General features: G+C 39.0%; 1 protein-coding gene across 3 annotated transcripts in view; it reads left to right on the top strand.

Moving 5' to 3' along the window:
- Nucleotides 1-22,111, top strand: part of LOC138706719 (NBAS subunit of NRZ tethering complex-like) — a 115,992-nt gene that overhangs the window by 11,499 nt on the left and 82,382 nt on the right. For 2 of the 3 annotated variants that reach the window (XM_069836334.1, XM_069836336.1), the window contains exons 4-12: nucleotides 372-505; nucleotides 2,313-2,404; nucleotides 7,319-7,520; nucleotides 7,595-7,750; nucleotides 9,715-9,812; nucleotides 9,933-10,071; nucleotides 14,339-14,539; nucleotides 17,038-17,277; nucleotides 20,052-20,177. In XM_069836334.1, the coding sequence (XP_069692435.1) occupies nucleotides 372-505; nucleotides 2,313-2,404; nucleotides 7,319-7,520; nucleotides 7,595-7,750; nucleotides 9,715-9,812; nucleotides 9,933-10,071; nucleotides 14,339-14,539; nucleotides 17,038-17,277; nucleotides 20,052-20,177 (1,388 nt within the window). The remainder of the gene's footprint in view (nucleotides 1-371; nucleotides 506-2,312; nucleotides 2,405-7,318; nucleotides 7,521-7,594; nucleotides 7,751-9,714; nucleotides 9,813-9,932; nucleotides 10,072-14,338; nucleotides 14,540-17,037; nucleotides 17,278-20,051; nucleotides 20,178-22,111) is intronic. The other variant, XM_069836335.1, reaches the window with a different exon arrangement.

Below are 22,111 nucleotides of genomic sequence, written 5' to 3' on the forward strand. Positions count from 1 at the left end.
GGAAGGGGAAAGGAGCTGGCCACCCTACTCCATTATCTCCTGTCCTAGTTGACTCATAAGTGGTGCCTTGTTGGTAACACTTGTGAGGTTCAGACCTGTCTTCGGAAAGTTGGCTAAACAAGAAGTTAAATAAGTAACATTACAGTATTAAAGCTGTAGTATAATGCAGTTTTAAAATAAAGATCTGATTGTCCTTTACACTGGTAATCACATGAAAACTGTCGATAAAATCGTAATTAGCTGGAATGAATATTTTTTTAATAAAACTTTGTAAAGTTGATACTAAGAACATTTTGGTTCGCTCTTGTCCCACTCCAACTCACCTTATGATTGATCATAATAAAATTTCATTGTCTGATTTGTTGTGGCAGTGGCGAAGGACCCCAGTCCTCAACTACGCAAGTTGGCCTGGAGTCCGGACTGCAGCATGCTCGCCGTCGCCCACAGCAGTGGAGCTGTGTCTTTCTACGACCTTCTGGGCAGTAACATCTTCAATATTTCTCAAGTAAGTACTATAATTTGCTGTGAGGCATTGCTCAGTCTAAATATACAGGGTGATCCGTTTGAGTATGGATAAAATAAAAACACCATAAAACATTTACTACTGAGCTTTATTTGTTGAGACTTTGTGTATACAACACTGAAAGATGGGAGATTCCTCAGAGCTCAACATGACCCCCATTGCGCACCCTGCACAACTCATAACGGTGATGCAATTCAGTCCATGTCCGTTGTAACATAAGAGGGGTGATTTATTGAAAAGTTTGAGTAATTTTTACTCTGAGATCATCAATGTTCCTGGGTTTCTGTGGATAGACAATGTCTTTAACAAAACCCTAAACGAAGAAGTCAGGAGCGGTTAGATCTGGGGAGTTTGGGGGCCAAGCCAAGAGATAGCTGCTTCTCGTACTGGGTTTCGCCTGCGACCTCCTGCATGTTTTTTTTTTTTAACACAGAACCTGTTTCTACAAATGTTCGATACCACAACATTACAGAATCATATTTTCACATCTAAATTCCCTTTGAACTCTTTTAACACTCTCAAATTTAGCATACCAAAGAACACATTGTGCCCGCTGTTGATTTGTAGTAGCCATTTTAATCATCTACGATTTTCATTTGTCCTTTCAGATTATGCATTGTTGGTTGTCATATATGTAAACTCCCATCTTTTAATCATAATTAACCAGCAAGAAATTTTTCCTACAATCCATAATAGCTCTATAATAATAAATTAATATTATCTGTACCCAAACGGTTCAGACTGTAGTTTAATGAGCTGCAACTTCTTAACACAAGGACTAGAATTGAGGCCTGACAAATAATGTGAGATAACGCCTGTTGTTAATCGTAATGTTTCTCCTTTTGGTGTAGAATAGGCACTTCTTTTCCCGCAAAAACTATGGACACCTGTTCTGGGATATGTTGTGAAACAAAAAATGGCAGAATTTCAAATATTTACCATAACAGCACTATGAGCTACATCCGAATGCTAATGTTATTAGTAGTTAGCTGTGAACCAATGTAACTTGTGTGATCACGCTCATTGATGCCACCTCCCTCGCTACGGGCATGAGGGTGCAAAATTTACACATAAAATTAACCATGCTGCACAGCATCTTTCAGTAATATCTCGGCATCTAGAGCAGCTACAGATCTGTATGACCACTCGTTTGATTTGCAATCGTGAGTTCTGCAATATTAAAGTGATAATAGGCATGTACGATACACTTTGAAATATGCCAGAGGAATAAATTATTCTTTATTTGTTTTCCTATCGATATGATCAAAAATCACGATCCTACTCGCAATAGTTATTGAATAAGAGATTATTAAACATTTGGGAGGGGGGAAAAATTTTTTTTCTGAAAAAAGTAAAAGCTTTCCACTAATATGGTATTATAGTTTTTTGTAACATACAACGTGAGCTATTCTGTCTGAAAATCTGCAAGACTATTTCACTTCCACCCTGTTTACCGGTACCACATTATAATTACTCTTACCTAGACTGAAAATCTATATGGCTTAGTGTAGGAAGCCAGCAAAGTAAAGATTAAAACAAAGAAAAGAACAATAATAAAATAAATATATAATAAAAATATATAATAAAATAGACATTAATGAAATTAGGCAATCCTTTTAGTGTTTTCATTACTTTCAAGATAGAAACGAAAATTTATTTTATATTGGAAACTTTCCAAGAGTCTCCTTTCAATTTGCGTATTTCCTGATTGTAATTTGAATTTAACTCTTATTCGTTATAGTTTGTCTGGTGTCTTAATTTGTGGTTAAGTACGTTGATTTTGTTTCAGGATAAAAATAAAGAAGATAATCGAGCATCAGACAAGAAAAATCCTCTCGTCTTTATTGGCTTCCTTCAGTCCAGACGGAAGGGTCCGAAATGGTAGGTTCAGTAGCTGGGTAGGTTCTTTACTTACGTGTTTATGTACAGTCTACTCTTATTGCTTTCTCATTGTAAGTATGTAAAGATAAAGTACTGTGATAATGCTTAAAATCGACGTCGTGGCTTTCACATCTTGATACTTGGTATGAGTGAAGTGATACATCGCTATGACACATTATTTAAAATAATAACAAAATTAGGTGATATCACCTAATCCTTGAAGGAAGAAGAAGAAGAAGAAGAAGAAGAAGAGGAGGAGGAGGAGGAAGAGGACGAGGAGGAGGAAGAGGAAGAGGAGGAGGAAGAGGAAGAGGAGGAGGACGAGGAAGAGGAGGAGGAAGAGGACGAAGAGGAGGAGGAGGAAGAGGACGAGGAAGAGGAGGAGGAAGAGGAGGAGGAGGAAGAGGACGAGGAGGAAGAGGAAGAGGAGGAGGAAGAGGAGGAGGAGGACGAGGAAGAAGAGGAGGAGGAGGAGGAAGAGGACGAGGAGGAGGAAGAGGAGGGGGAGGACGAGGAGGAGGACGAGGAGGAGGAAGAGGAAGAGGAGGAGGACGAGGAAGAAGAGGAAGAGGAGGACGAGGAAGAGGAGGAAGAGGACGAGGAGGAGGAAGAAGAGAAGGAGGAGGACGAGGAAGAGGAAGAAGAGGAAGAGGAGGAGGAAGAGGAAGAGGAGGAGGAAGAGGACGAGGAGGAGGAAGCGGACGAGGAAGAGGAGGAAGAGGACGAGGAGGAGGAGAAGAAGAAGAAGAAGAGGAAGAGGAGGAAGAGGACGAGGGGGAGGAGGAAGAGGAGGAGGAGGAAGAGGACGAGGAGGAGGACGAGGAAGAGGAGGAAGAGGAAGAGGAGGAGGAAGAGGAGGAGGAAGAGGAGGAGGAAGAGGACGAGGAAGAGGAAGAGGAGGAGAAAGAGGACGAGGAGGAGGAAGAGGACGAGGAGAAGGAAGAGGACGAGGAGAAGGAAGAGGACGAAGAGGAGGAGGAAGAGGACGAGGAGGAGGAGGAAGAGGAAGAGGACGAGGAGGAGGAGGAGGATGAAGAGGAGGAGGAGGAGGAGGGAGAGGGAGAGGGAGATTTCCCTACATATTTCCACAAACTACTGTAGAAATTACTGTCCACAACCAAACAGTACCAACTGAAGGCTTGACTTAGTAGTGGAATACAGAGCCCGGATTTACAGTAAAGTAAAACCTTGGATTACGTGCATAATTCGTTTCGAAAACGTGCTCTTAATCCAAAACACTCGCATATCAAACCGACTTTCTTCATAAAAAGCAATGCAAACCCAGATTAATTCGTTTCACAACCTCTTATTCATACAAAATACATTATAATTTAGGAATGTAGGCTTTCACGGCCGGTGTCATAGAGATCGATGTTGTCCAGGCTAAAGGGCCATGGTCTGTTGCTACCATACATTTCATCTGCTGGCTGCAAAACAGTATTTGTCGAATACAGGAGGGAGAGCCATTAATCCTTCCCATTGAAGGCTTTAAGGAACCAACCTGGACAAATACCCAATGTCCCATCCCTACCTTCCCGTGGTGCAGCTGTTAGTAAGCATAATTTTACAAGCTGAACTGAAGGGAGGGGCTACTCATCAATTAGCACTGGTCAGCTTGATGAGTTAATGACCGAATTTGGTATAATTTTCCTCTATTCAATACCTAATTCTCTCTTTACCCTTTCCTATCCAGTCCTCTGACTGAACTCTTACTTTCTTCAATCCCGACGGCATTAGAGCATTCGAGGCCTAGGGGTTCATTTCACTTTCCTTCCTTCTCTTTCTACTTTTCTGTTCCTAGTGCTGACCTGCTATGGCACTGAAATCGTCCTCCAGTGGCTTAAGGAGGGAAAGCTGGTGATCAACAAGATCTCCCAGCTAGGTCCAATGGACCCGTCGACCAACAGCTGGTGTGGTCCTCCAGACATTCTGGGGGTTGTGTGTGAATGAAATAGCCACCAAAACATTAAAATATGGTGTTCACTTAAATCGGCTACAACTTGCCATTTTCACTTCATGACAATATCTTTGAAAAATATTGGAGTGCAAGAGGTCAAATGACTTTATTGTCAAATGGCTGGCATTAGAAAACAACAACAACAATATTTCATCTGCTACTCTGGCAGACATCATCAGTGGTGTGGCACATGGGAAAGCTAAGGAGATCTTTGCGCTCCTGTGTTCCACACTATACTGATGATGCCTGCCAGAATAGCAGACGAAACATTTGGTAGCAACAGCTCCAACAGACCATGGCTCTTTAGCCTGGACAGTTTAATTTAGATAAAATTCAATACAATAGTGCAACACAAATTACTTCACTGTGTTTTGTTTTTGAATGTCTTTCACCTGTTTTACTACATAGTAAACTTCTTGAACATTTAAGGAAAATATTTTCACTATCACTAACGTCGGAAAAATCCCAACCAGGTAATCAACCCAAGCGGGAATCGAACTCGCACCTGAGCGCAACTCCTGATTGGCAGGCAAGCGCCTTAGCTGACTGAGCTATGCCAGTTACAGCCATGTTTTCAGTAGGGACTTTCCTGTAGCTTGACCTGTAAGATCGCCAGATATTAACCCAGCAGATTATTGGTTGTGAGACTACATGAGGGAAAGAGTTCTTGAGCAAATCTGCGAAAATTTATTAGTTGAAGTGGCAGATATTCCAGAATATGAACTTAGAGCTGCTGTATACGGCATTTGAGAGAGACTGTTACTTGTACAAGAACAAAATGGTGGATACATACAAAATGTACGATAAAGTTATGGCAATGGATGTGATGCAAAAAAATCCCATTTCTTGTGTGATATGCCAGTGCCAGAATTTTTAAGATTGTGTAAAAAATGAAGAAAATATGAGCAATTAAAGTTAGCTCTTAATTGTTGAAAAACTCTATCAACCCATTTGTAGTAATTGACATGGTTCGTGCAGTTGATGTCATGTTGTTTGTTTGTAGGTTTTGTGTTATCTGCAGAACCCCTGTCATTGATCATTGTGATATTATTGTACGTACTTGAAGTGGATACATTATGTTTTACAATTAATTTATAATATTGTAAAATTTATTTCTACTTTTAACCACCACACCTATCAACAATGTGACTTTTATTTTTAACAATTCACCCTACAACAATGGCTACTCCACTCAACACAGCAACAAAATAGTCGTTATTGCACTTCACACGACGACAATGACAATACACGTGTATTATTGAGAAGAACAACAATGTACTCCTAATTTCAACTAATGTTCTCAAAGAACTATGTGCAGAACAAAACTGTCAGTTCTCAGTTCACAGTTCGTTCGCCTTGGCTAGTTCTTCCAGCTCACTCACTCAAGTTTATTGTACGTCGAACCCAAGCCTTCAAGATACAGTTCACTGCACTTCGAACCCAAGCCTTCCAGATACAGTTCACTGCACTTCGAACCCAAGCCTTCCAGATACAGTTCACTGCACTTCGAACCCAAGCCTTCCAGATGCGGTTCCCTGCACGTCGAACCCAGCCCTCCAGATGCAGTTCCTCTCTGGATACGTTGCACTCGCCTGGATACTGTCACAGTTACAGACTCAAGTTCACTGCACGTCGAACTCAGGTTCACCTTGTTCCAAGACTTGAAGGCTGACTGAAGACACTCACTGCCGAAGACTGCTCGCACTTTTATTACTAACCACATGTTCTCGGACCTTCGATTCGCGTGGCTTACGGAAACATCGAGAGGGATACGTTTCTAGATGTTCCCCCTGCTCTCTCCGCTCCGCGCCACCCCATAGTTTTTCTTCCCACACTACAGCGCCTACTCAAGCTCGAGTTTCGCTTCCCCATGTCTTCCTCATCACTGGATGTGCCGCACACTCCCGAGGCAACCAGAATATTCCAAATGGCGCCACAATATTTAACACATGTTATTTATCTTAGTAGATATTTTCCAACAATTTTCCATATTTTTTAAGTGAACTATTTACTGCATACACAGTAGCTAATATAATTACTTGTTCATTGTTAAGGGGAGAGGATGCTATTTTTTAAAACTTTTGCTATTTGATGTAAAATATTAATTTTTTGTATGTAGAGAGCTCATAGCTGTAGCAACTCAACCAAAAATAAACATTTTGAAAAAAAAATTATTTGGGGGCCCAGATTTGAAAAAAATACACCCAATGCAGGATTTTACTAAAACCGATATATCTAAACCATTTTTAAAGGTAGATTCATCCAGTTTTTTGCAATGTATTTGCAACAGCATGCTCTACAAACTGTCTGTAACAGAATTTTGATATTAGTCCCTACGTTTGTAAAATAAACAATTAAAATTTAATAACACTTTTCTGAATTGCTTTCTTGCAAACGAACGGACGTAGTTTTAAAATGAAATCAATTAACAAAATTCTGTTACAGAGAAAAGTTTCCTAATAGTCTAAAGAATGTGTGTTCTAAATTTCATGCATGTATCTTTAGTAGTTCAGAAATTATATCCATTTTTGTCTGGCAATGTAGCAAAAAAATGAAGTTACCGTAAACCAATAAAAGGGAGCGAGTGATTTAAAAATCCATAGAGCAGGAAGTTTAAAAATGGCGTCTCAACATCCGATAAGGGCACAAGTACCCAAGAAATGTTATGCAATGCATTCCACACATATCTAGGGTATTTTAAAGAATTTTTTTTTTTTTTTTTTTTTTTTTTTGAAAATTCAATTTACCAGAAACAACAATAAAAGGGGGGAGTGATTTAAAAATTCATAACGCAGGAAGTTTAACAATGGCGTCTGAACATCTGATAAGGGCACAAATACCCACAAAATATTATGCTATGCATTCCACACATATCACAGAGTATTTTAAAGATTTTTTTTTTTTTTTTGAAAATTTACTCATTTTTCACCAAAAAATACCATCCTCTCCCCTTAAAGGTCTGCAGAAGTCATGCTGGTGGACTACCATGGCACCCTCAGCTGCTACTCGGTGTCTCCAACCGACGGCTACCAGCTGAGTCACACATTTTCCTTCTCCCAACACTACCGCCAGGGAGTGCTGGCTGTCAACTACCATGCAGCACACAACATGCTGTTCGTGTGTGGGCCGACAGCGCTGTTGAAGACGGATGCTCTGCAGGTAATGTGGCTGCGTGCACTGTACTTGCTAAATGTCCGTTACTTTGCCACATTGCTAATCTGTGGACTGTGCAGGGTCGTGGGAGCAGTGTTGGCCTGTCAGCGTGGCGACTTCTTAACGATCATCCTTTCTACCGTCTGGCATTGTCTTCTGACGAGGAAGAGGCAATATGGCACGCACAGAACAGCTGGTGGAATTGGGTTCCATCTGTCAGGTCGAAGCCCAAACAGGTAATGAGTCAAGCGCTGTTGTCATAATTAGTTCAAGTCATATCTTGCTGCACTGGTGTACAGTAACTGTGGTGGTATTTCTTTTTATTCTGCTGGTGCTGATTATTATTATTATTATTATTATTATTATTATTATTGTTATCATCATCATTATCATTATCATTATTATTATTATTATTATTACAGTAAAAGCCCGATATAGCGCGATTGTTGGGGGACATACTTAACCACTGCGTTATAGCTGAACTGTGATATATCGGAAGTGATTATAGTCCATGTGTTAAGGAAATAAGTTACATGAAGTTGGGTAAAGGCAGTGATTTAATGCACTATAACTCTATACACCAATTTAAATAATGTAATACGTGCTATAATATAAACTAGACACTCACCAGTTATGCAGTTTATTCCATATAACTTGTTATTGTATTGTTCTTAGCAATAGTTCACTTCACTGTTTATAAACTATTCTGATTTTATACTGACTTAAAAAAAGTCTAAGTTTTGTTTGCCAGACTAAATCACTGCGTTTCTTCTCTGCATGTTGTTTTATATTAGTAAGTTGGAGGAGATGATCTCTGTTTGGCTCACTTTGTCTTTCTAACCAAGACACTAGCTACATCATTTAGATGAGATGTAACTTTAGTAACTCTTGGAATATTGCCTTTTTCTTCTATAACATTTTCATCATCGCCATCTGCATCGTCGTTTTCTTCATTTTCACCGCCATTTTCATTCTGTATAACATTTATGATATTGTAACTTTTTATTCCAAACAAGAGTGTAACTTTTATTGTTACGACAATAATCAATAATCACTTTCTATAATTGAATGTAAACACTCCCGTCAAGAATGGGATTTCCACTACACACAGTAACACAGTATTCGTTATTGCACTCCACAGACGACAATGACAATTCACTTGGATTATTGAGAACAACAATGTACTGCTAATTTTAACTAATGTTCACAAAGCACTATTTACAAATCAGAACTGTCAGTTCTCAGTTCACAGTTCGTTTGCCTTGGCTAGTTCTTCTAGCTCAGTCACTCGAGTTCACAGTATCTCGAACCCCAGACCTTCAGAGACAGTCCACTGAACTTCGAACTCAGGTCCCCCAACTGCGGTCCACTGCACCCAAACTCAGGACTTCCGGCTCCCACAGTTACGGACACAACTCAAGTCGAACTCCGGTCTCGAAGCTGGCTTCACTGCTACACAAGACTGGCTGGCTTGCTGTCCAAAACTAGCAGCGACTGCCACTAACTGCTCAAGTTCTCTCGCGTGTCGTATTTATAACTAAACCATAGTTTCCGGAAAGTACGATTTCGCGATCAATCTAAAGATGCCGAGAAGATGGCGCTTCTCGATTTCTCTAGATTTCTTCCCTCAGTCGCAGGCGCATTACTTCCCCCTCTCTGCCACGGTTGCCGTTTCTCCTCTCCTCTCTATGCCACAGCACATGCCCCAGGATGCAGGTGCGCGCGCAACTTCATTTGCCGCGTCGCCCAATCCTTCCACGCGCGCCCCTGCCCTCTGTGGGACGCGTGATCGAGTCTCGACTGGGCTGTCACAATATCTTCATCAGTTACGCACTCTGAAACTGCTGCTGTCAATTTCAAAATGCATTCATTACTTGCTAAGGCACAAATTGTTTCCCATTGTGCCTGCAAAATCCCTTGCAATTTAGTTTTACAACCCGGAAGAAAAGGTCGTTGTCCTCTAAGGGCTGTGCTTATACCTGCTGATGCAGCACATTATACTGCAGAAACACTCTATGCAGTTTCATCTTTTATATTGATTTTTTTTAAGATTGATTTCCACTAAATGTATTGTATATTTTATGTTTTTACTGGGGACATACACCTAGTTTCATCACCTTTAGCTTTCCTTCTGCTTTAAATGTTGAGGTCATTGTGTTCCTTACACCGTTGTTTACGAGTTTGTTTTCTTGTCCTGCAGAGCGTCATTTTCAAGATGCAGGTCTCCCCCATGGGAAAGTTCCTAGCTTGCCTGCATTCGTGTGGCAGTATTTCACTCTGGCATTTACCAGCTATTCGGTAAGACCTTGCAACAGTGAAGTGTTTAATTCGCAAGTATAATATAATACAGAAATTTAAAAAGTAGAAAACCAGCGTGTGCGTTACATTTTCCTTTATTGTTGTTTCTGCTACTCGCAGGTTGTACAAGTACTGGAGCCTCCAGGATCAACCAGACTACGATGCACGCAACCCGCAGCACACTAAACGAAGCCCACATAGTCGCAGTGGTGATTTCAGCATCTTCCGCCCGGTGGACATCAACTGGTGGACTGATCAGGCATGTTCTATTAAATTATATCGGAGTGTATTTAAAGGCTGGTACCATGGATGAATATATAATAGGATGCGAAACTTACTGAGTTTCCCGTAACACATACTAGAGGCGCTGTGGTAGAAATTGACCTTGCTGCCACCTGTTGGGGGGAGGGGCGTTATTACATCTAGCAGCGCACCAAGTAGCGAAAAGAGTAATTACTCCATGCATTTAGCAGCGCACCTGGTGACGAAAATGTTAAACTGTGCAGGAAGTATTCCCTCCCACCCTCATCGATATTCAAAACTAACCCAATTTTAAATAAAACATTTACAGTTTTATTCCTCACAGCTTCTTCTACTGAAAATTCTTACCGAAGCCAACAGGAAGATAAAAGAGACGATCTATTTTACACTACCCGATTAAAATATAACCAGACAGAGACAAAAAATAAAGCAAAAGGTTAGATAATTGGGATTGTACTCTTTGGGTATTTATTGTACAGCACAATGGAAAAGTCTGCAAGAACTACTTAGATAGTTCAATTTATTATATTACTATTACTTTACAATACATTCAACACTATTTTTACAACGTCCATAAACATCACTGTTTAACATACATTGCTTATACACACACACCTATCACTTTATGTTCACTTATTAGCAAGTTTCTGTCTGCCATCTCAACTCCTCGACTCTCCCGTACAGCAGTATCTCGAATAGATAAATAGAGAACTCTGGGTAATGTACCGTACCCAACACGTAGTTCTAATGTTCACCACCTACAACTTTGGGCGCTGATCACCTTATTTCAGACCCCCAATGCCAGATGGTGCTGACCGCAGTTTCGCGTCCTATTATATATTTATCCATGCTGGTACTCTATAGTAAGAATGTACACACAATGGGTAGTATGCATAAAGTTGAAGTAAATGCTATTGCTGAGGTTTTCGTGGTATATACTACGATTTTTATGTATAAAAACTCATAGTAAACTCTTTACTGTGTAGCAGAAGGTTGATCTGGAAGACTGTTTAGTTTATGCTAGGATTGGAAGTATAAACTACTATTTGTATGCATAACAAGAAGTTTATGCTACTTCTAGATATAAACTAAGAAAAACCGTAGTCTACCCTGTTTGAGACTTCATTAAGCATTTGTTATGTCTGTACATTTAAATAACAGAACCAAATTTCATCAAGTTTCATTTATTAATTCCTTAGATATTAATTTTCACGTATTTTAATGATATTAACTCCTTACCGCATTCTGGGACAGATATGGGACATACTGGTTTTATATTCATATAACTTATAATATAAGCGTATAATATTTGAAACTGCATACTGGGACAGATATGGCACACTGTCAATAACTGGATTTGACCATATGTGACATCAGTTGAGAAAGATAGAACTGCTTAAGTTATTTGAATATAAAAACAGTGTGTGCAAAACTGTCTTATGCGGTAAGGGGTTAAATTATGCGTAAATTCAAAACATCCCTGAGGGCTTCAGAATTGTTTTTGCTTTTAAAAATCTTCTGTAAAGACTTATATTTCATGATCAAGAAAACTGCGCATGGATTTTTAAATTTGAAAATCTATTCATGAGATAAAAATTTTCTTACAAATCATAATTTTTACTTGATAATTTTCTTTAATTTTTAGAAGTTAAAAATTCATATCATGAAAAGTTTTCAATGAAGAACTGATTCCATGCACAGCTTTGTTTATTGCAATATGCGGAGTATTCTTGCAAAGTTTCATGTAAATCGGATCAAATGGAAGCCTCTAGACTTCATTATTGACCAAGAACGTAGTTTTGAGAAAACTCAATTTTTAGTCGGTGTGGCATTTTAAAAATGGTCGCCAGACCTTTAAAAGTAGTTGTGGGGGCTAAATGTAGGACAGATGTTAAACAAATATATAAGGTAATTATTTATGTAAAGAAAAACAAAAATATTTATTTTTACCATTTTGCCCAAAAATTCAGTCCTAAAGGCTGTATGATGTATCTTGTCTCACTGTGAAAAGAGAGAGAAAGGAGATATGTCTTATGATGTTATGGCGATGGGGGAGTGGAGCGATGCCATCCATCCATCCATCCATCCAGTGGCGGAAGGGACTAGTTGATACATTCTGTAGCGCAAAATAAAATAACAAAATATCTCTCTTCGTACTGTGTAGTTCCGTCACTGAGCTTGTCTTTCAAGAAATTGAGTTCCGGCAGCCTGTACAATAACAAGGTTTTGAAAGGAATCCTGAAAATTTACAACCCTCCTATAATCTCCACCCTCATTTGAAGGGACTTGGTTTTATTGCTACTGAGACAAGATAAACCTTACCAGGTATAGTGTCCCTTAACTTCGCCACTGGAGTTTAATCATAATACATGTACATCTTTCTTAATTTAAAGCATGGATCAGTGTTACCTTGTCCCTAATAAATTTCACAATTGAAGGCAGTACACACCACTCTTGATTTCTGTGATATTGTATTTTATTTCTATAGTTCATCAGCAGCGTCTTCGCGCTACGAGTTGGCGCGGGGAGTAGATAAGCGGAACGGGGGAACTTCACGCTACACTCTGACCTGAAAACTTCGTCCACTTACTTGGCTACACGGGAACGGAGTCAGACATAAAAGATCCCGCATCTTCGATGCTGTCGCTATGACTATCATTATCACATTTTTCAAAATTTCTGGAGTATGATCTGTCCATGATAATCGTCTGTTTATTTTCCAGCCGTGTATATTAATTCGAATCTCTCAACAAAGCCATTAGCCCCACCGCCCCCATCCTGATGAACAACAATGAGTGTTCTGGACACATTTACGGTAGTCAAAACTCCCAGTAACATTTTTATCGTGCCAGAACTTGGGAAACGTTAAATTGGTAGGCCTATCTATCCGCATTTCGTCCAGATACAAAATCGGTTTTTCCACTTTCCTAAGCTTTCTTATTTGCTTTAGATATCTTCACGTATTCCAATTTACAGTGTTTTCCTCAATTTTTTTTTTTGCACACTTCTTCCACCTGAAATCCTTTTTCTTCAGTATTCGTCTTAATGTTGTCTTTCATTTCAAATCAATTCTCTCTTGTAGCAGGGGTAAAAGCTTGTTACTACTTTTTTTTTAGTTGGTTATTTAACGACACTGTAATAACTATGTACTAGCTTCTTCAGTGTCGATTGAATTGATGATGGCGAGATGGTATTTGGCGAAATGAAACCAAGGATTCGCCATAGATTACCTGACATTCGCCTTCCACTTGGGAAAACCTCGAAAAAAAACCAACCAAGTAGTCATCGCAAACGGGAATCGAACTCACTCCCGAGCACAACTGCAGATCAGCAGGCAAACGCGCTACCTCCTGAGCTACGCCGGTGGCCCTCTTTCTTTTTCAAATGAAAATTCTCAATTATATTTTTTTTTGTCAATCTCCTGTCGAAGTCATCTACATTTGCGTTTCGGTAGTCTGGACGTTTACATTTTTTTTCTCCCTCAGGTGTCGCCAACGCACTTTCTTCTGTGCAGTCTTTCATTTCATTCCTTATACGCTGTATTGTTCTTGTGGATAAATTAGAGTACTCTTCTACCTTTGCTGTAAGTTTCGTAAGAGGAATGCAAAGGTAATGTTGTTCTTTTTCTTCATCACAGAATTATTTTGCACTTCTAATAATATTCCTTTCTTCGCTATAGATTGTCAATCCTTGTTTCCTCTTTGTCGACATATTTACAATAAACAAAAAACTGCTATAAACCTAAATAACAGTATACAATAACATAAATTCTATTAACTATATTATTATCAACACTATTAACACGAAAAGCAAAGGATAACTAAAGCAATACAAGATTTGTGGTATACTGAAAACAATAGTCTTGTTGAAACTAATAAAACACTACAGTAAAAACCCCACTATTATTTTCACAAAGTCGCAAAGTCTCATAGACACGTGCAGTAGATGTTTGTGAAACAGGAATATTGCAGTGAACAGCACGGTGCGCATGCGCGACTGTTTCCGCTCCGCCCCGTCTAAGTACTTCAGCCACCTTCTCCTGGCGTGACAACAGTAATTCTATACTGAACAACACAATACAGTGGCCCCACGAAATGCGAGTAATATAATAATCCTGTTGTTGTGTACTGACGTTAGGTAGGTTGTAATTAAGTAGTAGTAGTAGTAGTACGTTTATTTTGCCTGGCAGAGTTAAGGCCGTGAGGCCTTCTCTTCCACTCAACCTTCTCTTCCACTCTTAAGTTGGGATGTGGTGCTGTGTGCAGGCCGTGATAGTTGCTCGCCACTCAGGCGCCATCAGTGTGTGCTCGGTGGGCAGTCTGCGCAACCTGCTAGGCGAGTCCCCTGAGTTCCTGGCAGGTCCACCGCAGGTGTCTGCTCTCTGCAGTGACCACGGCTTCCTGGGGCTGGAGTGCGAGACTGTGCTCACCTCCAAGACTTGGTCGTGGGATGACTCGTCTGAATTGGTGAGTGCAGCTGAATGGTACATGTGGATACTGAGTATATTCTCAGAAGGGGGAGCAGCGAACTGGAAACACAGTACAGTGAAACTTCCCTTAACGGACACTTCCCAATAGCGGACTCCTCTCAATAGCGGACATTTTAAAATTCCCCTGCAAAATAACATTGGCCCTGGTGATAAAATTCTTCCAAATAGCGATCATTCTCAATAACGGACGCGGACACTGAAATGTATCTCCCAACAACAATTAAAACTTCCAAATAACGGACAGCGTGAAAGAAAAAAAAGATAAAGACGGTTGTAAATTAAACGGAATTCTAACGGAATTCTTTTGCAACAATCATTATCGTGCATTTGAACATTCTTGTACTTTAATGAAGGTAAGCAGCACAGTTGTTAGTTGTGATACTGTACGTGAGCAGTCCGTACTTTCTTAGTTTGTCAAGTTGAGTGTTCGGAAGTACAGTCACATTAAAAATGTCACAAAAACGTAAACGTTTGTCACTAAAAGAGAAAGTGGATATTGTAAAGCATAGTGAGAAGGAGAAGTTAAGTGTTCGTGAGCTGACCACAAAGTTTAATGTGGGAAAAACTCGGTGAAATTTTGAAAAACAAGGATGTTATTTTAAAATCATACATTGAGAATGCAATTCTAGATTTCTTTGTGTAAGGTGAAATGATACAGTGACTGATGTTTATTTCATTTACAAAACATTTACTGATAAGATTTCTCTCTGGATGAATACTGTAAACAATCTCACAATCTCACTGTCTACTGTACTGTACTGTACTGTAAAATATAGTGTTGAATATGTATGAGAAATTTTAATGTACTGTTTACATACTAACGATTTTCTAAATAGCGGACACTTCTCAATAACGGACATTTAATTTTTCCCCGGCAGTGTCCACTATTAGGAAGTTTCACTGTATTAATATTAAAAACTACCAAATTAGGCCTTGAGGAATAGGTTCGAGTGCACCTAGATTCTACTGATAAGACAAATTTACGGGAAATTAGTTTTTATAAAGATGCCATCATGATATTTATTGACTACTGTCAAGTGCGAAAAATGGAAATAAGATATTTGCAAGTATGTTTCTGTACAAGTTAAAATATACTAGAAATTAAAAGCACGTTTAAGACACAAAGATCCAGCAAGGAATCATCTTAGAATAGCAGAGGTATTTGTAAGAAACACATTTAAACATAGTGAAATTTAATAAAAGCGTGTTAATATAAAATGACATATAAATTACTAAATAGTAAAAACACAAATTTAAAGACAAAAAAAAATTAAGTAGGGGAATTACAACATATGTCATTGTGTATACTAGTTTCTTCACTAAGAATGTCGTCACGAATTACAATTGATGCATGGTTAAGGGAATCAGATGTTGAACATTATATGGATAGCTGTTGATTTACGACCATCACTTATTCCCTTACGTTGAAGTGTTCAGGGAGGTATACTGCGGTTTTTGAAGTAATGTGTTATACAGTTATGTGCTGTAATTTTGCATACTATTAATCTAAAAAAAATTTGGACATAATGTGACTTCGTAATGTGTACCATCTGACATGCTGTACTATATATTGTGCTGCATATGACATTGTGACTTATAACTGACTTATATTACAATGTTCTGTACGTAACCTGAACCTACTACTGCACTTTTTCCGATTTCTTGTGAGATGATCTCTGGTTCATTTAAAACAGTACTCCAATTTTCGTGTTTGATTTTGATAATGTAGTTGTTGGTTATGTCTGTCCTTGCATCTGTTTTTAATGATTTTATTTATGGATGTGAAGAGTAAATTCTTAGGTCTACGTATTTTATGAACCTTTCTCTCCGAAGAGATCAACAGTTTCGTTACTAGAAATTCCACAGTATGCTGGTATCCATTATGATTGTATTATCTATTTTATATAATTGTAATGTTGTTGAATCATGTGGTACCATTCTCTAATTTGAATTGTCGACATTTTGCTTGAATATGTTGCTTGGACTGCTGCTTTAGAATCTCATCTGACAGTTTTACAACTTCTTGGAGTTTGTTCAATATAGGAGTTGTTGGAGTGAGGTTTGTATAGATGTTATTCTGAGTGTAAATTTGTTGTGTGTTGTCCAACTGGCTTGATATTTTGAGAAGAGAAAGCATGTGGCTCCTGTGTTGTATTTTGTTGATCAATCTATGTGTCTATGTAGCCAGTCTTATGGTGGCTATCTGGGAATGAAGGTAATGAATCTGGTAGGATTTTTTTTGTGTTTGATAACATAGAATTCTAATTTTATTTTTTCCTATCTTTCTGTCCTGTTATTTGTCACTCTACAGCACACTTTCTGATAAAGTATAACGTAGGAGTGAAGTATGTTCCAGATAGCTATACTATATCAGATTTTTACTTATATGTTTAATTAAATTAAGGCATTTTACTTCATGTCGTCCCTTGTCAGACATGACACAATAGTGAATAGCCTACACTTGTGTTGTCACAGGAGAGCAGTGACGACATTGAGGATGAGGACGAGGAAGACGATGATGATGATGACGACGGTGATTGGAGTGAAGACTCGTCACTATTCAACCGCAGTTCGGCCCTCCTGAGGTCTGCAGTTTACCTGGTGACCGACATGGAACGATTTCAGCCTAAACGCAGGAAACCCCGGCTGTGCCGTCGCACGTATCGACTGCTGGGCCTCAAGAGCACCACCCCAGAAGAGCTGTATGCTCGCAAGGTAGGTCACTTTATCAGTAGGAAAAGTAAGCGGGATGCAACCGTAGTCCTGGATATGAAATCAGTGAGTGTGTTCAGTGAACGTATTTAACCACCACACAGTGGTATAGCAAGTCTGTTCACTCTGTAGTTTTCCTATAAGTCTTAATTCTGGAGAAGTTTGAAGTATCATTTTAGAGATAATACATATGTTGCTTCATTTACAATAATTCCGCAGTGAGTGGTATCCATTGTAATAAGATTGTTGTATTGTTGTGACCTGTTGGTGTAATTTTGATTGCTGTGGAACATAGAAACAAGGAAATTCTGTTAATTGAATACCTGCGGGTGAAAAGGATTTAACATGCAAATTCTAAATTTTACAGAAGACAAAAAAATTTAAGTTCTGCTAGAATTTTATTTGAAAATGTTTTCTGTTCTTTTTTTTTTTTTGTTTGCGTTCTGTAGTACAGGTATAACCAGTGAATAATTTCGAGGGAAAAATTGTTCCGGGGCCGGGTATCGAACCCGGGACCTTTGGTACGTTTAACCAAAGGTCCCGGGTTCGATACCCGGCCCCAGAACAATTTTTCCCTCAGAATTATTCAAATCAACTTTACAGGGAGTTATACCTGAAAGCTTGATTTGCATAATACACGTCACTGTTCGTTAACAGAAAACCACAATTTAAGTCACACAGAGTTAGTGTGCACTCAATGTTGGTTGCTTGACAGTTGTCAGCCCACTTTGAGGTCTGTGGATATAGAGGGAAAAATTGGATCAGTGTCTGGTACAGTTCCCGGGTAGCTCAGTTTTTTTTTTTTTTAAACAAACACAACGAACCCAATCATCAATTTTTTTTTTTTTTCTGTTTTTCTGTTTTCTTAAACTAGTATGCACACAACACCCATGCCCGAGGCGGGACTCGAACCCACAACCCTTTGGACCAAGCGATAGAGACATGCCATGCCCCTACCGCTTGAGCCATCCGGGCCGGCTGGTTGGGAGAGCTTTGGTACGTTTAACCAAAGGTCCTGGGTTCGATACCCGGCCCCGGAACAATTTTTCCCTCGAAATTATTCAAATCAACTTTACAGGGAGTTATACCTGAAAGCTTGATTTGGAGGTATAACCAGTGCTTTTTTTTATGGGATGGCATTCCAGCACCTTTCTGTTGCATTTTTGATCATGTAACCGAGAAATGTGTAAATACTGTAATTATGTTTTTAACATAATTTTCCTTCGAATTCCGCTTAGGCCTTGAAAGTTTCAAGCTGTACGAAATGGAGGTTAAAAACGACAAAATTCCCATGCACTGGAAAGTAATCATCTCCCTGTCCTCTATTTTATTCTACACAGAATTATACCACCTTTTTCGCTACGAGAAAAGTACTATGTATAACAATACAGTATGTTGAACTGAAAAAAAATATATATATATATATGTAAGAGTACTTCATTTTCTAAAATGAACAAAACAGTACCGGTATGTTTCCTCGTGAAAAAAGGTAATAATTGCTTACATTGTAAGTTACAACCTTTTGACAGTTTCAGCTTAGTAGTCCAAAGGTATCAATACAAATTGATACTCTAATTACCATAATTAATTATTTCTGGACACTAAATATTAATGGTGCATTTTGTTTTTTTATTCAGCACAGCAAAAGCACCTAATTTCTTTTGAAGTTTTCATAAAGTTTTATACACTCTGTTCCTTATCATACAGAGGAGGCAGATGTGTAAACTCACAACAACTGGTGCAAGTGTTACTCTTGTTCTCCGTCGAAAAAAATTGATCACATTTCGTGAATGCCAAGGGCTGTAAGACACTGTAGAATGATTTAAAATTATTTCCAGACATTTGGAAAAGCTTCAAGAAAAGATTAAATATAGTAAACCTGTAGGTGATGGTAGAGAAAGCATGAAATTTAAAAATGATGCCTTAAAGAAACACATAAACTGAGAAAAAAGGTTTTAACATGCAAATACTAAATTTTACAGGCGAGAAAAAGATTCAATGTTTTACTTTGCATTCCATAGTACATGTATAACAATGTCACCAGATTGTCTTTCCACGTTTTTAGTCTCCTCTACTGGCAGTGGCTTAGTTATAACCCACTTCTGAGGTTGGAGTGCCTGGAAGATGGAATTACTTTACCCTGATGATATGTTAGGATGATCATGATTATGTGGTGCCAGGAGAGGACCAGGAGAGGTCTGAAATCTAAACTTAACCTAAATTTCAGAACATGGACGAACACAGGAATAATTGCCTTTAAGGAAAAATGCCTGTGCTTTGACCGGGAATCGAACCCATTACCTCATGGACTGTAGTCTTAAACTCTGACCACTAGATCATGAGGCTGGCCTGTGTAAGAATATGTTGTTGTGCCTTGCATTTGGCAATGAAGCCATTAGCAGATGTAAGAATATGTTGAACTGGATGAAATGAAAAAGGCTTAATTTTCTAAAATGGACGAAACAATATGTAATAATTGCTTACATTGTAAGTTACAACCTTCTGACTGCTACAAACTATTTACATTCTACTCCTCCTAAACTATTGAAAACTGAAATGTGTCTAGCAGGTTTGCCAGTATTAACTCAATGTACACAGTTTCTATGGTGCACATAATCGTTCTGCATGGAAAAATTATTTTTACTAAAAAAGTGCGTGTTACAACCTTTCTGCCCACAGGTATTCTGTCCTTGTAATTATTATTAAGCAGAGTGGTATGTGATTGTGTGCATATGTTGATGGAATGAATGACTTGATTTCGATCAAAATATTGCCAGATTGACAACGAGGAGTACGGGGAGGCCCTGGCACTGGCCAAAGCGTACAACCTGGACTGCGACCTGGTGTACCAGCAGCAGTGGAGGAACAGCAAGGTGTCCATCGCCACTATTCACGATTACTTGGTGAGTGAGTAGCAGATTCCATTTAACTGTTGTGATACGTTTTTAACCCAATGCCGCTCATATTGACGTGTAGCCGTTTGTGTCTTTACCTATTTTTGGTGATTATGATGAAGAATTCTGTTCTTAGGTTGGGTCACCCATTAGATCAGATTCTGTTAGCTCTGTATGATAGGGTGACATATGAATATGGAAGTAGACAGGATGGCCGAAGATGAAGGTGATAATGATGTAGAAATGAACCTAGGGTCTGGCGCCAAAAGTTACCTAGCATTTGCTCTTAATGGGTTGAGAGAAAACCCTGGAAAAAACCTCAACCAGGTAACTTTTTTCAACCAGGATTTTAACCTGAGCCCACTCATTTCACGGCCAGGTATGCTAACCATTACTTCACAGTGATGCACCTTGTGGGTAGTTTAAGTAGATGGTTAGATATGTAGATTAGGTAGGTGGGTGGTTAATATGTTGTTGTTGTTGTTGTTTTCTAATGCCAGGCATTTGACAATAAAGTCATTTGATCTCTTGCACTCCAATATTTTTCCAAGATATTATCATGACTAGCCACTGACGCACAGATTTTGAGGTGTTCCGAATTCATTTCTTGGTTTGAGTTGCACAATGGGCAGTTAGGGGACTGATATATTCCAATTCTATGCAGATGCTTGGCCAAACAGTCATGGCCTGTTGCCAATCTAAATGCAGCTACAGACGATTTTCATGGTAAATCGGGAATCAACTGTGGATTATGATACAGAGAGTTCCCTTTTTTCCCCTTGAGATTATGTTATCAAATTTTGTTTGTTGAAGTCTAAGTATGTAGATTTAATCAAACTTTTCACAGAGGAATACGTAGGTTTAGTAACAGGTCTGTAAGTAGCATTGCTGCCCTTCTTTGCTAAAGCATCCACATACTCGTTTCCCAGGATTTCACAATGGGATGGTATCCATTGGAATACAATTCTTTTATTGAGTGTTATTAGTTGAGAGAGGATTTTATTTGTTTCTGCTATTTGAGATGAAGGTGTGTGTCTAAAGACTATTGATAGAATAGCTGCTTTGGAGTCTGACAATATAACTGCATTTTTAAATTTATTGATGTGGCAGAGAAGATTCCTGAGACTTTCACTTATTGCAGTGATTTCTCATCAAAACTTGTTGTTCCATATCCAAGGGGTGGTTAATATAGGTAGGTGAGTAGTTGCCATATTTTGTGGGTCCCTATCACCACAGCATGGCTTGTCCTCAGGTTGCAGATAGAGGAGACGGCCTCCAGATATGGAGGGTAGTTGCGAATATAATGAATAAGCAGTCACTGACAGCCGATAAGGGATGGTCCTCCATCTTGGGGGTTGGGTGAAGGGCTGACAACCCATCACCATAAAAAAGAGCCTGTTACGAAACCCCAACATAAACCTCAGAATGGGACTGATTCTTTGGATGTGGGAAATGCCTGCTATTATTCGGTTGACAAGCTTTTGTCTTCTAGTCTGCTGTCAAAAAAACTGGAAGTTAGAATTTATAAAACAGTTATATTACTGGTTATTCTGTATGGTTGTGAAACTTGGACTCTCACTTTGAGAGAGGAACAGAGGTTAAGGGTGTTTGAGAATAAGGTTCTTAGGAAAATATTTGGGGCTAAGAGGGATGAAGTTACAGGAGAATGAAGAAAGTTACACAACACAGAGCTGTACGCATTGTATTCCTGACCTAACATAATTAGGAACATTAAATCCAGACATTTGAGATGCAGGGCATGTAGCACGTATTGGCGAATCTAGAAATGCATATAGAATGTTAGTTGGGAGGCCGGAGGGAAAAAGACCTTTGGGGAGGCTGAGACGTAGATGGGAGGATAATATTAAAATGGACTTGAGGGAGGTGGGTTATGATGGTAGAGACTGGATTAATCTTACTCAGGATAGGGACCGATGGCAGGC

Source organism: Periplaneta americana, chromosome 9, assembly GCF_040183065.1.
Source record: "Periplaneta americana isolate PAMFEO1 chromosome 9, P.americana_PAMFEO1_priV1, whole genome shotgun sequence".
NCBI lineage: Eukaryota > Metazoa > Arthropoda > Insecta > Blattodea > Blattidae > Periplaneta > Periplaneta americana.